Raw genomic sequence first — 17,592 nt, 5'->3', positions numbered from 1 at the left:
AAAGGCACAGCGAACATTAGGAACTTAGTTCCTTCACTGTAGAGTGACTTCCTCTTTGGATGGTGAAGGGCACTCTGGGTCTTGCAAGATACGGCAAGGAACAAAGCACCGGTGGCAGTTCACTGACTTCCTGTCAGTCTCAGTATGAGGCCAAGACCATTTGCTCTACCTTGAAGATGTGACCCCAGTGCATTCTCCCTTGCCAGGCGCAGGGCACTCTTTGTACCAATTGCAGTCAGAATGTAAATTTAATGACTATAGAATGCAAAGGATCAGGGGCACGTTTACTGTATAATTTATAAACCCCAGTGCTTAGCACCTTGTTGCAAAATGCTTGAGAAATCTTTAACAAATGTTAAAATCTTGAATGAATTGAACGTTGGAGGGCTTCTGAGGAATGGAGCTTCCTCCCGGGAGGTGAGAAGGACGAAATTGGAAGAAATGGATTAAGGAGGTAAATAGGATAGAATATGGTCTGCTGGTTTGCCATGTCTCTTTTGAGGCAATTCTAAAGTAAGTTGCCTTCTTGCATGCCATTTCTTAATGATCAGTAGGGACTCCCTCAAGTGTTGTCTTTCGATTCCAGATTCCCAAATGGCATTACTGAAAAGGACCAGGTAGTCCATGTCAACTTCAAAAGTAGCACTTTTACTTGTAGCTCATTATTTCTTCTTTCTCCCCGCTTTGGTGGAGGGGTGGGTACTGCCGGTCCACGGCCCTGGGGCGGCGTCTGTGCTGGCAGGAGCACAGCTGGGACTTGATGGTAGCAGAAGCAGCCCCCGAGGCTGTGTGATGCAGAGCTGAGCTGCAAATGCACCAAGCGCCTGGAGAGCGGGGTCTGATTTGGGGTAGAAAGAATTTCCCATCCACTCACATCTTTTTTCCTGCTTGTCCTGAAAGTCACCATTGGGGAACACAGCAGGGCAGGCTCTAGAGAAGTTTTAGGTAGCTGGGGATGCACCGACGCAGGGACAATAGGGGAAACTGTGAAGGGAATGGGGACAGGGAGAGAGGAGCGTGGCCTGGCAGGGCGGCCAGGACAGAGCACATACCCCAGGGCGTTTCAGAGCTTTGCTGCTCCCTGCTGAGCAAGGTGCTGATGACCACACCATGCAAGACCTGACCTTACCCAGTGAGAGGCCTCAAAAGCATTTATCAAAGTCCTTGCTCCAAGGTCCAGTCCAGGGACTCTGTAGCTTCTGAGCTCCCCTCCATAGCTGTCAGGTGGTTGGGCCCATTGAACAGTGGAGCAGAGGGAGGCTGAGGACAGGCAGCTGGCCTGATCAAATGAGTCCTCCCACTGTCCTGAGTCCCACCTTCCCAGGCTGTGCTCCAGACAGTACTCTGCAGAGGGGTGGATGCAGATAAACTTTGGGTTTAAAATCCATAAAGGGGAGGGGACATTCTGTACAACCTCCTTTGTTTTTGTCTTTGTCTTGGTAACTGCCTCCCAATCATTTCCTCTTTACACAACCTCAAATTTTGGGTACAGCTGTGCTCTAGCAAATTTATTATCACAGGAGATGATAACAAATTATAAGAGAAAGAAAAGTTATTACACTCTCTTGACTTCTCTGTAGAGCTTTTGTGATTTGGCTTCTTCAAGAAGAAAACCCTGCTATAATTAGTCAGCCATCAATGGAGATATTTGAATTCTTGAAAGGAAATTTATCAGAAATCCAAAAATGCAAGTCAAAACAACGATGAGATACCATGAACAAGTTGGTAGACTTTAAAAAATGGTGGCACTCAGTGTAGGGAAGGGAGGTGTCAGAGATGGTGGCTAAAAGCAAAAGCTTCCAAGTCAAACAAATGTGATTTTGTCACTGCTAACGAGGCATATGGCTTTTGTCACGTTATTTATTCTCTTTAAGCCCAGTTTGTGCATGCTTTCTTGAAAGTTGATCATGCAAATTGGGTCATTCTTGTCACACCCAACTAAAACAGAGTTGAGAAGCCAGAGGAAAAAAGCACTCAAGGTACAAAACGTTGCTCCACGAATGTAATTCTCTGAGAGGCTGACTGCGGAACCTGCCTGCCGTAGCCGGAAACCAGCTTTACCTATGGCTTCTGAGACAGCTGCCGCAGCTCTAGGACTAATTCGCCCAGCACTGCTGTAGCTCAGCAGTCAGAACTTGCTGGGTCCCCGCATCCTTCCTCGTGCCCGTGGACTTTCTCAGAGAGCAGTATGCACATAACATTTCTCCTCTTTTATAAACCTCTAACCTTCAGACATACTGAAGACCACCGGGTCTGCGTGTATGCCCTGAACTACAATTCTTCCCAAATAAAATGTTAAATTTAGAGATTCATCTCTATATTTTTATTTTAACACTTTAAATGATGAAAATAATACATCATGGCATAGTTGTGAAGAATTCACAAGGTATGTATGTAGAGGCCTAGCTTACTGCCTGGCACGGTGGGGCAGTGTAAATGGTGGGCCATTTCTTGGTGAGATCAAAGGCCTGACCCTGTGACACATTAATTAACTTGTGGGGAAGCTAGCCTAAAGAGAATAGAACATCTAAACAACTATAACAAATGATTCATGCAAAAATATAGTCATAGCTGAGTGATTGATGAGTGAATCATTAGAAATGTACCCTTAGTAGAAGTTTGTTTGGGGACCGTTATTTGTTTTCAGAAATGCAAGACTATCAAAAACAAACATGGTTGAGACGTAAGGATGTTTTTCTTGGTTTAAGAGGTTTTTGGAGTTGAACCATTCACCTGCTCTGGGACTGAGAACTGGCCTATGTATCTACTATCTCTGCCACCTGGCCGCCTCCAAGGAAAGTTGCATTCGGGCAGCCATTGGAGCTTGGGTGTTCCTCTTGCAAAATCCCTGCCGTTTTTTCGTGAGTGGCACTGGCTGCTGAGGGAGCTTGGAAAGGCTGAGCCACAAGGGGCTATTCAGTGGCCTTGACAGGAAACATTTACAGGGAACTGGTTATGTCTCTGGCTATTTAGATGAACTTACCTGTGTAAGCTCACTGCATCGTGGTGGAGATTAGTGTTTGGAGCCTACAGGAGACAAAGGGTAGGGGTGGACATAGGGTGTGAACACCTCTTCGCAGTCTGCGAGGTAATCCAGGCTTTCTCCTTACTGTATGTTCGAAGCGTTCCCCAGCACAGGGTGCAGTTGGGCACATATAAGCACTTCTTAATGCCCCATACCTTCCTGATATAGAAGCTTATCCTGGTCTTTCTCAAATAATCTTGGCCCATTTTCCCCTCACTTATGCACAGAATAATCTTCCCACCCTTCTTCTATACACACTCACCATTTCTCAAGTCTGTCCTCTCAGCTACCCCCCCCACCATATCACTAAAAATGCTGCAATTAAATAAAAAATATGGTCCACGTCCCTTTGCTGTTACTAAGAGGGCTCTCAACCTCTGCCTCCACACACCTTTCTAGCTTCACCTTCTTCATGCTCCCTGGCCCTACCTCCTTAGAGGTGACAAGTCCCCTGGGCTTCCTCAGAGATGCCACTTTGCTAATTTCTCCAGGCCTTTGCAGACACGGTGCCTTGTGCTGCAGAGCTCACCGGGCACACCCACTCCTCTGCCTCCCACCGTCTTCCCTGCTGTGACCTTTGCTCGTTCAGGGATTTCTTCTGCCAGGCTCCCACGGGAGCTGATTCCTCTCTGTCAGCACATTGTAACCGTTTTTCCATGTGTATTTCTCCAAAAGTTATCCTGGAGCTCGGGACATAGTCTACTTGCCATAGATATTTATTCAACAAGTGAACCTAATTAATTATTTTTACTCTTCCTAGCAAATGTGAATGCCTCCACCCCCACCCTTCCGGGAGTCTCAGACAGTCCTCTTTGCAGATAGCATCGTGCTCCCTGACGCGGCCCTGGGCAGCACTCGCCGCTGAGCGCGTCTGAGCAAAGCTGACATATTGTTTCTCCTTTAAGATCTTGCGGCCGAATGTGGAATGATCCTGAAATTAAGGTCATCTCCAGGTGGTTGTTTATATCAGCTGTCAGATTGCAGAATAAAAAATGGCTTTTATATGTTTGATTTTTATTGTTTTCCAGGGCAATGTCACTTTTTCCTGCTCCGAACCGCAAATTGTGCCCATCACATTTGTCAACTCCGGCGGCAGTTATTTGTTGCTGCCTGGCACCCCCCAAATTGATGGGCTCTCAGTGAGTTTCCAGTTTCGAACATGGAACAAGGATGGTCTGCTTCTGTCCACAGAGCTGTCTGAGGGCTCGGGGACCCTGCTGCTGAGCCTGGAGGGCGGAATCCTGAGGCTGGTGATTGGGAAAATGACAGAACGCCTGGCGGAAATCCTCACAGGTACCGTCTGCCGACACTCCCCAGCTCGGTTTCTCACTCGCCCGAGCCAACGAAGGTTGACGTTCTGACCCAAACACGCAGAATCCAGCTCCCAGGGATGTGCAGTAAATTCAGGGCAGGGATTCACTCCATGTCTGAAGAGCCAGCACTTTTTCTTATTGGGAAAAAAAGCAGTGAATTCAGAATTAGCAAAGTAAACTTGGGCAAGCCCCTTAATTTCCTTCTCTCTCAGCAGTCTCATGGGAGAGGCGGAATGAGCATTCCTGTCGAGCAGCTTTTAGCGTGATATAGACTATCTGGGGCACACTCTCGTGGGTCCTCTACAGACCTGGCATGTGTTATACGGCCATGCGCACTCAAGGAAGGCATTATTTTCTACTTTTTAGATGAGGAAATGAAGAGTCATAGAAATAACTGCCCAAGTCACATGTTCCTAAGTGATAGGGCTAGAATTTCATCTGGAATTTGTTTGACTTCCAAACCTATATTTTCCTCTTAAACTACATGATCATTGAATTTTTTATAGCCCCGAAATTGTATTTCAAGTACAAAGTAGTGAGTTTTAAAAATCATTTATTCTTAACATATTAAGTACTAGCACACACGGCGCTGAGTATGGCAAACCTTTTGAATGGTCCTCAAACGGCGGAAGTCAGGGAAGCTGTAAGTTTCACTGCAATGGGGGACGTAGATCTTCAGGTGTAGCAGTGGGGCAGGTCTGTGATCAAGCCGTGCCTGCAATTCCTTGCCTTCTGAGCTGCTGTTACTTCAATATGAAACAGTGAAAGCTTCTCCCTCCGTCTCCATTTGTTATCATATTGACAGCTGTTGTTCCTTCAAGAAACAGTGTGTTGACTTAGTAACACTCACTCACTGAGGTCAGACCACATGCCGGGCACTGGCCTAGGGGCTGAGGTACGCTGATAGTTCAACACATCCTGTGGGAAATTTCCCGGAATAAACCGTCTCATCAAATCCTGTCCACTGTGCACCTGGGCCAGCATGCACTGCGGGGGACACTGCAGGGCTCTTTTCTTTAATTTAGATGGCTTTCTTCCCCCACTGGACTGTGAGTTTTGTTACCCAGATAAATTAGAGAAAACTGAATTAACTAGTAAAGTATATGGCTTGTCCAACTTGTTTTTACCTGTCTGACTAGTCAAGGTCTAGTCAGAACATGAGAGAGACTCGGATGCCCACGAGTGGACAAAAAGGCCCATTGAGGCCCTGAGAATGCTAGCAGGGCCTCGGTGTGGGAATCAGACAGGCGGATTGGAAAGTATCTTTCTCATTCTTCTTCCGTGGCCCTGGATAAACTTCCTGATTTTGTCTCATGTAAACTGTAGCATATGCACGATCCACAGCTGCGTAACAAATCACACCAAATTTAGTGATTGAAAACAGCATTTATTAAGTCTCAGTTTCTACAGGTCAGGGATCCAGGGGCAACTTGGCTGGGTGACCGTGGCCGAGCTGCCCTGAGAGGCTGCCTGGGGGGGCTGCTCCCCGGCTGGCTGATGTGCCGTGGCAGGCCTCAGAAGAGCCCTTTGCAGATGTAGGGAAGTGTCCAGTTGCCCCATGAAAGTTTGATACTTTGAGTTTGTAAAACAAACTGATAACAAGAAAAAAGGCTTACAAATGTTATCACACGGACACATGCACACGGAAGACGGAAGTCATACAAAATATAAAACCTGAAAGAAAGGTCCAGATGGTTGATGCTTTCATACCATCTTGAGGTTACAGAAAGAATGGGAGCTCGACGCACGGCCAAAAATAAGTTGTGGTGATAAATCCGGTTACAGTGGCGAGGTGGGTGGTGGGAGGGAGAGAAGGGAGGCCTGGCTAGCAAAGGTGGCCTTGCTGTGCAGCTGAGACCTCACAGGTAGCAGCCCCACAGAGAATAGGTGGCAAATGCTCCCGTCAGCCCTTAAACGCGTCAGGCTCAGCTAGTCCTCCCTAGGTCTGGGCAGGGAGGCCACAGGGAGCGCCTGGCTGCAGCACTGCAGGTTTTCTCTGCAGATGCAGATTTCCCCCATGACAGGCAGCTTTGCAGGGCTGCTTGCTGGCTCTCTGAACAGCCATCCCGAAATATGCCAGAGAAGAGTATTTTGGAGTGCAATATTTTAGTTTCCTCCTCAAGCTTACCCTTAGGAGCTTCTCCAGCAGGTTGCCAGGAGAGAGCAAGAGAGAACTCCCGAGATAGAAAGCACAGACTTTTGTAATCTGTTATTGGGCATTATCTTTGAGGCTGCTATCACATGAGATTAAAAATAAATAATTTTTTCATTGCAAGACTGTGATGGCAATTACATGAGATAGTACAGTGCGCCTTAAATACTTAGCAGAGTGTTGAGAAGCTATTTAACAAATTCATTTTCCTTCCATACTGACTCAAGACCTATAGCTACAAGGAGTCTCAGTCCATAGAGTCATAAAAGTTAAGGATGAATTTGTGCAGTCGAAGGACTTTTATAAAATTTATTAGATTTCTAGTAATGGAGGTGAGTTGATCAGTTAGAATTATAATATTTTTCATGTTCAGAGTTATAAAAGTTAAACCTCAATTCTCCTTATTTAAAGAAGAAAAATTCGAGCTGGCACTGGGCTGTTACTCTCAAATTGGTGAGGTGTTTTTGAGTACAGGATCCAGTAGGCCTCAGGTCAAAAATGCAGTTTTAATATAGCACAGGCCCCAGAGGCACTTGGCTCTAAAGAATCCAGGTGCTGCCTGTATTATTAAGCACATGCCAGTCCATTAAAACGCGTTTATAACCGAGAGAGAGGCTGGTGAAAGCTGCCGCCTTACCCAGCTATGGAGGGGGAAAAATCATCAGTTACTTCAGACTTCCATCTCAGACACTGAAACAAGTAAGGAACAAGGAAGCTTTAAAAATATGCAGCCTGAATTCCTGAAGTTTGTCTTAGAAAATTCTTGCATAATTCTCTTCGTAAGGAGAATTTCCTGTGTTTAAAAAAATTTGAACTTTCTTAATTTTTATTTGAAATGGATCAAGATTTTTTATTTTCTGCTTATTTTCCTCCTTGGGGAGAAGAGGGACAAACACATAATCAGACAAAAATAGGAAACTTATTTCAAAGTACTTAAGATTATATTGACTTTGTAAGAGATGAAAATCCAATATGAATAATGAAAAAATAATGACAACTGTCCTAATAATTTTTGAGGGCCAGAGGGGCCCTCAAAAGGCCATCCCTTGACACATGGGATGTCACATAAAACAGAACATATGTAGCACCATGTCTTGTTAATGGGTCAGGGAATGCAGATAGTCAAAGATCTATTTCAGACTCGCCCAGGAGTTTCTAACATCCTGGATCTAAAAGAGAAGTTAATTCCCGTGGAAAGGGCAGCGCGCCAATGCCAGGCACCCGCAGCCTGTTTTCAGAGCTTGGCACAGTGCGCCTGACTTTCTAGGAAGAAAGGGTGCCCATTCGGGGCTTTTTGCATCGGAGACCAGAGAGAGAAGTGCAAACAAAACGCATCCTCAGAAATTAAAATGGGCTACTTAGGATCTACAGTTGTGTCTTTCCAAAACATTTCACTTGGTGGTCTTATTCTGGGGCTAAATGGGAGTCACCCAAGAATGAGAAGTCCATGGTCCTTGTAAACATCGTCTACTTTGGCTAAGGTTGCTATATAGCATAAAGTAAATCATACATGTCTATTATCAACACACACACACACACAAATATTCACTGAGTATATATGACATACTTTTTTCAGACATTTTTGATGCTTAGTGTCAATTCCTTAGTAAGATTATCACGTAAGGACTAAGGCTACTAAGTGACGTGAGGGCTATCTGCTTCCAAAGACCGTGCCCTCGTTTGCTCAGGAGTTCCCACTCCAGTCAGCCCTGTTCCCCTCGTCCCGCGTGGGAATTCAGGAGCGGCACAGAAACAGAGAACACCCTTAAGGAGTCTTGCTGCTCAGTGAGCCTTGCCATTCGCGCTTTCAGGAATCAGAAAATCCATTTAGGCAAATCTTAAATGAATGAGCAAATACCCAGATGATTTATTTTATGCATTTCAAACTGTCAGTTGTTTCTTCTCATAAGATACCAGGTGCCATGGGGACCTCTCACAGCGGCCACATGGCCATGAGGGTCTCTCAAAATCCACACTTGCCCACTGAACAGTAGATGCCACGTTCCATTTTTTAATGAGGGACGGGGCTGTCATTTTAAAGGCTCTTCAGGAGACACTTGGCATGGAGACGGGCATTGCTCAGCCAGTCTGAATTACTAAGAAAACAGGCCGTTTCGTAAAGGTAAAGGAGACCACCTGGTTTGTTTTCTTCAGAGGAATAAGGCAGAATGTTTTGAATGTCATGTGAAATATTAAGCGATCCAAAGAGAAAACTGCCACTACTATAATTATTTGAAAGTGATCTGACATTTGAATGTTGTTTTTATTTTTTCAATGGGAGAATGTAAGGCCATAAGAATAGGAAGAAAGAAGGCTTCAGTTTAATTTTGTTTTTCCCTGTCATAGCACTTCTCAAATGCCAGTGCAGAGAGCCTGAATTCAGGCGGCTCGGGGCGCCGGCCCAGCTGTGCTGAGGAGATGCAGGCCGCGAGTAAGTCTGCTTCCGTTAGACCGCGCGGTCCTCTTTTGCTATAGGAGAAGGTTGGTCTAGAATCACCGAAGCCCCTTCTAGCCCTTTCTATGAGTTCTTGAAAGAAAACAGGTCAACCGTGTATGTTATTATCGTCAAGAAAATTATCAACCTAAAAGTCTTCTTTTGAAAATGGAGTAAGTGGCCTTGACTGGGAGCACCCAGAGCCAAGCCCTCGCCAAAGGCCATGACTCTCAACTCCCAAATTCTGGTGTGTTTTGTGAAGTAAGCAAAGTAAACTTGGCCTCTTTGATGTCATGGTTGTTGTGAATGAGATGCCTTGCGTGTCCCAGAAAGGTCACACTTAAGACTTTAAGTGACCTGTAGAGAATTAGGAGCCAAATATCTAAATCTGAAAAGTTTTTTTAGGGGGTGGTGCAGGTAACCTTCTTTAAATCACGCTAGAATTGTGTGTGGGGAGAGGCTTGATAGAGGATTATGATAATATAGAGAGTCTTCAAACTTGTTAATAAAAGGACAGTTGCAGGTGCTGAAGCTATTTCATGCAGAGAGAAAACAGGGCGTGGTGAGGATCTTTGAATACGGAGCAGACTTTCTTGCAGAGGAGGATCTGCAAATGTTTATGTCCCTTCAGAACGCAGAGAAAGCGGCAGGGAGGCCAATGGCAGAGAGACGACTATGCATTTTTGTTAGAAAATCTTCTCCCAAGAGATTCCCAATAGCACAGTGCACTGCCTTGATGCCACCAAGGACATCAAATCCAAACTGGAATTTTCAGGATGAACAGATGAGTCTATACTTTAAAGACATGGTCTCAGCACAATCAAATGAAATCCAGAAGAAAAATCTGGGAAAATCCAACCTGAGAGGTCTCAGCCTGGCCACCGAGCACCACTTAATGACTATAAGCTGCAGAGACATAGGTGAGAGCCAGTCACCTGGAACAGAGCACAATCCCAGGACGAAAGGAGTCATGGCTACAAAGACGCAGAAATCAACCAGAGGTCGTCACAATTCTTTTAGCTGAGGCAAATGGCTTATTGGAGAGACCATCGCAGCTCATCCCATCCCATTTAATTCCTAGGAGCAAGCAGTAGTGTTTACCGCCTTACAATTTTTCAGTATTTCCATAATTTCTTGAATAGTACTAGAGAAAATCCCTTCCAAAAATATCAGTTAAGCGGTCCATTCCTTTGGTCATGGGTTTTCTGCATTCTGCAGGCTGCCGTGACGAGCTCATTCTTCCCTAGCTCGGGACCTGGCGGGACCCTGGTGGCAGAGCCTTGGAGGGGCAGCAGAATGGGTGTTTGCTTGACGGTTACTTGGCATCGACTGCGTTTAAATCAAATGATTCATCCTGTAGCTGTGGCGAGCACCACCCCACCTATCTTTTGGAATTTATCTCAGTGGGTATTTTCTCAGCAAACCTTTCCAAGGCAGGCCAGGTATCCTGTTTTCTGGTCTTCTAGTTCTTCTTTGTAGCATTTGTGAGTGTGTGGATCTGTGCCTGCATCAGTCTGCTCAGGCTGCCATAGCAAATTACCACAGACTAAGTTGCTTAAACAACAAAAATGTATTTCCTCACAGTTCTGGGAGCTAGACGTCTAAGACAAAGGCGTCGGCAGGTTTTATTTCTTCCGAGGGCCTCTCTCTTGGCTTGCATGTAGGAGGCCGGCTGCTCCCTGTGTCCTCACGTGGTCCTCTCTCTGTGCATGTCTCTGTCCATACAGCCTCCTCTCACAACGGCACCAGACACAAGGAACCTCATTTTGCTATAATTACCCTTTAAATGCCCTAGCTCCAAATAAAGTTTTATTTTTAGGTACTGAGGGTTAGGACTTTGACATAAGAGATTTGTGGGGACTCATCACAGTTCATAGCAATGTCTGTTAATTCTGTGTCTACACAATTGGAGGTCCAATACCCTTATCATCACTAGGATGTAAGGGTCCCTGGGAACAAGTCCATCACTTGCCCAGGGCCCGGTGCCACACCTTGCTCACCACAATTCCTCCCTCCCTGTGTGCCTCTCACATGAGCCACTGTCTCCGTGAATAGTGGAGTTGACCTCCAAAACATTTCTGAAGGCTATACCTTTAACAGGGAAGGAAGAGTTAGTAGTGATTTCTAACAAACAGTCCTGTAACAACAATTATATGCTGCGCAGTGTGTCAAACTCAGGAATGAGTTATGCTCAGCGGAAGTGCTAATTAGACAAAAGGCAGCGGAGTCTGGGGGGGTGGGCTGGGAGACAGGGAGCTGCGTCCTGTAGGAGAGCAGCGCCCGCCCCGGTTAGTTCAGGCGGCCAGATGGTTATAGGCTACAGCCCTGCAATTAACAGAGCTGCTCCCCGTATAGTGCCCTTTTTCACTAAGTCATCTGTAGCTAGCTGCCATCTGCACGTCAAGCAAACATGACGAGTCTGAGAGCTTCATCCTCTGCTTCAATTAAGTTGTCATTAATGCCTCCATGATTCAGCTAAGATAATGTTGATGAGAAGATCCCATTAGCAAGGGCAAATAAATAGATAGCCCCGGGGCCATGGCTGTCACAACAAGCTGTCTGGCTGAGCACAGAGTTCGAGTTTCAGAAGACAGAAATATGATGAAGCATTGCATTTCATGGGGACCTGTGAAATGTAATTGCCTGAACTTCAAGATACCAATCAAAGGCTGGGGATGTTTACCAAAGCAGTGATCTTGGGCATTTGCAGCTTTTTCAGGCTCGGGTAATGACAACAGAAGCATTTTATTTATTAACTTACTCTTCTTTCTCTACCTTACTTAGAAGAGAAATTGAGAGAGCTTGATTTTTATTATTATAGCAGATTCATCTACTAGTCAAGCCTGCTATTATCTCCCTTGCTCTACTTATTTTCTACTTTAATGATTCTTTTATATAGTTCACTTTGCTTCCACCTAATTCAGGAAACTCGGAGCGTCGACTCTGTGCTGGGCACTATGGCTGACCCTGGGATGGTGGCACTGCCCTTCACCTCCTAGGCACTGTTGACAGGGACAGGAAAAAGGCATTTATAATGCAATAGGACACATGCTCAGCATTCTGGAAAAGCACAGATAAGAAGCAACGGGATGGTGAGAAAGAGAAGACTTTCTAGAAGAGGGGACAATATAGTTTGGTTCTGAAGAATAAAGAGAATTTGGCCAAATAGGGAAAGAAAGGATGCTCCAATCAGAGACGAGATACAGTAGGAGAACTAGGGGTGTAAGACTTCCTGGGGGGCTAAGTGCACCTGAGTCACAGAGTGCACAGGAGGGTGGACAAAAGGTGAGGCAGCATGTTGGTCAGGGACTACACTGTTTGATCTGTATCTTGACAGGAGTAGGAAAACATCTCTCTGGAGTTGAGCTTATTTTTATCATGTAGATGTTTGACCTGAACATTCAAGTCTGTACTAGGGAAACAACCCCTTCGCCATCAACCACAAATGTGTCACAATGTCCTGTCAGACTCCAGTGGATGCAAACCCAGATGTTTTCTCTTTATACCCTGATAGCGGGTTTTCAGGATCCAGGTTATCTTGAAATACGAGCCAGGCTTTAACAACCAGGAAAGGCTTAACCCGTGATTTATGGCCCGTGCTCATGAGATGGCCCTGCCGCTGACACTTGGCAGTTGGGATTCGGCTGGTTTGATGCTCACTCAATCAATGAGCATTTGGAGAAGGCAGGACGTTGCCCCGGTGACGCTGAGGGGGATACCGAAACATGACTCTGATTCTGACCCCCAGGAATTTGTAATCCCACTGGGGAGATGAGACTTACGTAGATGAATCTTTAATTAATATCAACAGGCAGTAAATAATATGAATAAAATAAGTAGATCAGACAGTGGATGTTACAGGAATTTAGAAGGAAAAATTGTCTTGCCCTAGCCTAGTCAAGGAAAGCCTGCTTCGTCCATTTCCTGATTTAGTAACTTATTCATTTATTCGATCAATCAATCATTCAGCACTTTCTTTATGCCCTCCACTGTGCTGGGTGACTGTGATAGAAAGTCAAAAAATCGGCTGTCTGTCTGCACGGATTTGGAGAGGCTGTGCTAAGGCAAACACTGGGCCTTGCAGGACTGGGAGATGCATTTGGATAGTGGGAACTGCACAGAGTCCAGGTAGAGCAGAGGCTGGGAGTGGAAGCACCAATTTGCTAAATGTGTCCACTTGGAACATAATGAATACACTAGTCTAGCTGGAGTAGGAAACTTATGTAAGGATATTGGGAAATAAGGTTGAAAGGATGGAAAGAAACAAAAGAAACTTGGTTGCAGAAAGCATAGATTGTCCAGCTAAGCAGCGCCAGTTGCATCCTCAGCTCCATGAGCTGTTGGAGGTGTGTTTGCTATGAAATTGACATTAACGTTGCTCTTTAGATAGTTTGATCTATCAAGGTGTCCTCTACCAGAAAGAGGCAGGAGGCTGGGAAAAGAGGGAGACCGTCCTGAAAATTCGCAGCTGTAAGGATAAAGAGTAGAATAAAAGAGAATATGAAGAAATATGAGAATTTAATCTTCCATATATAAGGAAGAGTTAATAGACTTTGATAACTGATGAATAAATGGAGTCTAAGAAAAACATAACTCAGGCTCTAAATTGTAGCATAATGGTACTAGTAATTATAATATTCTCTTTTACTATGTAATTGACATTTATTTTAAGACTGCCTTATTCTATTATTTATATATTCCCCACTTTGTTCTTACAAAAATTAAAACTACCTTTGAACTGTTAATTAAGGGTGGATGTGAGAGGACATAGAAAAACAGCTGAATGGGGTTTTCTGGAGAAGATAGAGCCTAGAAACGTCCAAGTCAAGCTTATCAATTCTATTTCTATTTTACAGATGATGTAACAGGTTTAGAGAAATTAAGATATCTGTCTAAATTCCTAGAAATTGTGAGTGACAGGGCCTTGAGCAAGGGGTAACAGGCAAATACAGGCGTCAAGGAAATGTGTCACAAGTCATTTGCAGGGTTGGAAAAGGCTTTGGGGACTCTGTGCTGGCCTGGGCTGCATCTCTGCATGTGCATGTGTGGCTGTGATGGTCTAGTCTAGTCGTGGCTAATGCTTAAGCCTCCTGGACAGCCACTCTGTTTCAACGGTTCATTAACACCTTGCAGCACAGATTATGATCTTGCCTTTCCTTCTATCTTCAAAACAAAAAGGCAGACAATAAAATAAGATGAAGATTAAACTTCAAAGATCTGTTAGAAATTTGACTGAGGAAGTAGAGCGACAAAGAGAAAAGTAATTGAGATCCAGAATACAAGAGGTATAGTACAAGACTCCCCACCTCCACCAAAGTAAAATCAAAGTAATAAAATTTGGCTTAGCGTTCTAAGGTCAGACCTAAGTAGAAACAAAAGTTGAATCTGATTTTAATTCTTCTCAGAAGCTAGATGATCCACAAAAGGGCAGGACTAAAGTTTGAAGTCAGTATTGTTAAAAGCAAAGTTGTCCTATAGGAATGTAAACCCGCCACTTTGGAAGAGTCTGGCAATTCCCCAAAGGGTGAAGTATGGAATTACCACATGACCCAGCAACTGCACTTCTAGGTGTCCAAGAAAATCGTAAATATATTCCACACAGAAACATGTACCCAAATGTTCATGGCAGCATTATTCACAATAATGCCCCAAAGTGGAAACAACCTAAATGTCCACCAACAGGTGATGAATGAATCAAATGTAGCATATTTGTATAGTAGGACATTATTCAGCTATACAGATATTCCAATTCATGAAACATGGACAGACCTTGAAAACGTTATGCTAAGCCATAGAAGCCAGTCATAAAATGGTGCCTACCATATAATTTCATTTATATGAAATGCCAAGACTAGGGAAATCCATAGAAGTGCAAAAGTGGATTAGTGGTTGACCAGGGCTGCAGGTGAGGGCACAAGAAGATGGAGTGATGAGAGATGAAAGTTACAGAGGGCATTTTGGTGGTGACAGAATATTTTAAAATTGATTGTGGTGATTGTATTACCCTGGATTTACTAAAAGCCATCGAGTTGCACACTTTAAAACAGATGAAATGTATGGTACGTGAATTTTATCTCAGTAAAGCTGTTACCAAAGTAATAATAACAAAAGAAAAGTTGAAGTCAGCAACAAAAAATAACACTTTGTGGAGTTCCCTGGTCATGCAAGTGATTCCAGAAGCAGGGCTGGCCTGGTGGCTTTGACGGTGCTGCAGCAGGAGGGGTGCTGGCTGCCCCGGTGCCCGGCCCCTCCCTGTGATAGCCGTGGGACCCGGGAAGCCTCTCTGGTCTCCTCTGCTACATCTATAACATGAGGACAGTAAATGTGAACTCCAGGACGATTGCAAAAATTAGGAATTATATATTTAAAGTGCCTGGCACATTGTAGCCATTCAACATTGGTAGCGTGTATTATTAGCTATTTTGACAATCAGGCTGTGTTTTCAAAGGTTCATTTGCAAGTGCAGTTGTAAAGATTGAAAATGTCATTTTTATTTATACAGAAAACTTTCCATTCTCGATTTGATTCCTAGAGAAGCGCAGGACAGCCTACGTAACTCTTTCTCTCTAAGAAACCTTTCGTACCAATGTCTGAGACTGGATTCTGGGACTTGCAAAAAGCCATGAGAACAAAAGTAGAAAAGGTCGGACATTTCTTCTGTCCTTGATTTCAGCTTAAACAGTTTTTTTAAGAGATTATGAAGATTGTACATTATTTAAGAAACTTTGAAAATTTCAGTACTGTATGGATTAAAAAATGAAAATAATCTGTGATACTATGAATTCCCAGGGATCTTTGAACCTTCCAAGGCCTGGGGCCACCCCCAGAAATCTGACTTAATTAACCTGCTTGGGCTCAGTGTTCTGTATTTTCTAAAGCTTCCCAGGTGATATGGGCATCAAAAATGATTATTCTAATAATTCTCTTCCACAGAGCTAAGATTTTCACACAAGCCCCCCACTCCCCACAGGAAAAGGCAGGAAAAGGTCAACTCAAAGAAAAGCAGACCTGCTCTATCCCAAGAACGGAAAAATAAGCACATGTACTCACCAGCAGATTGGTTTCACTGATCAGCACCTAAGTGCGCTTATAGACATAACATTTATCGGGTGTCTGGCGGATGGGAGGGGAGGAGGGGATGGGTGTATACATACATAATGAGTGTGATGTGCACCACCTGGGGGATGGACGCGCTTGAAGCTCTGACTTGAGGGGGGCGGGGGCCAAGGGCAATATATGTAACCTTAATGTTTGTATCCCCATAATATGCTGAAATAAAACAAAACAAAAAAGAAAAGCAGACCAAAGAGAAAAAAAAAAAAAAAAAAAACCAGGAAAGGAGAGGGGAGAGGAGGGGAGAGGGAGAGAGAGAGGGAAGAGAAAGGAGAGGGGAGGGGAAGGGGGAGAGGAGAGAGGGGAAGAGACCAATCCAGCAAACCCTCACCAAGTGAAAACTTTAAAGAGAGAGCCACAGACAGTGATGTGGGACGGGCCAGGCCACAACCTGAGCACAGAGGCTGTTCTGCAGACTCACAGGAGCAGCCCCTTCTCCCAGCCAGTTTCATCTGGAAAATGCTGCTGGGTGTCTCATTAGAGGGGCTGCTCCTTGTGGCCTCTGAAAGTCTTTCTTCTCTACTGCATCCCTGACGCTTCGCAGGGTGCTTGGCCCTTGAGGACTATTTAGACCCTATAATGCAGAACTAGTTATTAACTCCCTTCCAGCCCAGTCTAGACTTTACCTGCAAATGCCAGCCCATATGTTATGCAGATATATTCAAATGAGTATGCAAATGAAAGTAAAAGTAAGACTTACAATTGACTGTGCTCCCCAAATTCCCAAAAGAAGTCAAATGTGCCTCACCAAGAAACACCTGACAGAGCCTCTACCTGATTAGCAGAGTCCCTGTGGCCAGGACCCAAACCCTGTCGGAAGACAACTGCCTTTGGGACAAAGTGGGCCACCAGGCTCAGCAGCCTGTGGGTTCTCCCCTCTACCCCAAGCAGATGTTCCAGGCGGCAAGGGGACTGGCCACAAGGAGCTGGCTATGACACAGGAGGCCTCCTGCATCTGGCCACTCTGAGCAGATGGGACCCAGCTGCCCAGGCGCAAATGCAGCCGGCCTGGCCTGGCGCCCTGCTTCTCCCTGGGCAGCTTCCCTAGCCATTCCAGAGCCCCAGGTAGCGTGGGGGAGGGGACGGGGAGCACAAGCTCCTTACTTGCCACTCTGCTGAGATTGTCAGTGCTTTCTTCCCTGCTGGCTTCTTAGTAGGCTCTACCAAGGCAGGTCTGTTTTACCTCTGCAAATAGCTCTCCATCCATCATTTGCTCACTGCTTTCCCTGCTGCTACTTTCTCGAAGACCCTACCATCCTGTATCCTGGGGCCTCTGCAAGCAATCGCCTCCCCTCTTGCACTCCTCCCTGCCTCTGTCCTCTGCTCTGCAGCGGGAGGGAGGGAGGATTTTTGAATCAACACCTCCACCCAGTCATTACCAAGCTAAAGACCCCTCATGGACTCCCAGGCTCCAAAGCAGAGATTTATATCCTTGGCTGTGCTTTAGAGTCACCCAGGGAGCTTTTGAGAAAATGCAGGTGCCTAGAGCCCATCCCCGGAGATTCTGATGGAATTGGTTTGGGTAAAGTGTACTCCAGAATCATTTGTCAAAAGA

The 17,592-nt window shown here is 45.1% G+C and overlaps 1 protein-coding gene across 1 annotated transcript in view; it reads left to right on the top strand.

Moving 5' to 3' along the window:
* CNTNAP5 (contactin associated protein family member 5) overlaps positions 1-17,592 on the top strand; it is a 772,432-nt gene that overhangs the window by 409,890 nt on the left and 344,950 nt on the right. The window contains exon 8 of the mRNA XM_012755965.3: positions 4,054-4,318. Coding sequence (XP_012611419.2) covers positions 4,054-4,318 — 265 coding nt within the window. The remainder of the gene's footprint in view (positions 1-4,053; positions 4,319-17,592) is intronic.

This window comes from Microcebus murinus, chromosome 8 (genome assembly GCF_040939455.1).
Source record: "Microcebus murinus isolate Inina chromosome 8, M.murinus_Inina_mat1.0, whole genome shotgun sequence".
NCBI classification, from domain to species: Eukaryota; Metazoa; Chordata; class Mammalia; order Primates; family Cheirogaleidae; genus Microcebus; species Microcebus murinus.
This window is presented reverse-complemented; position numbering and strand designations above follow the sequence as displayed.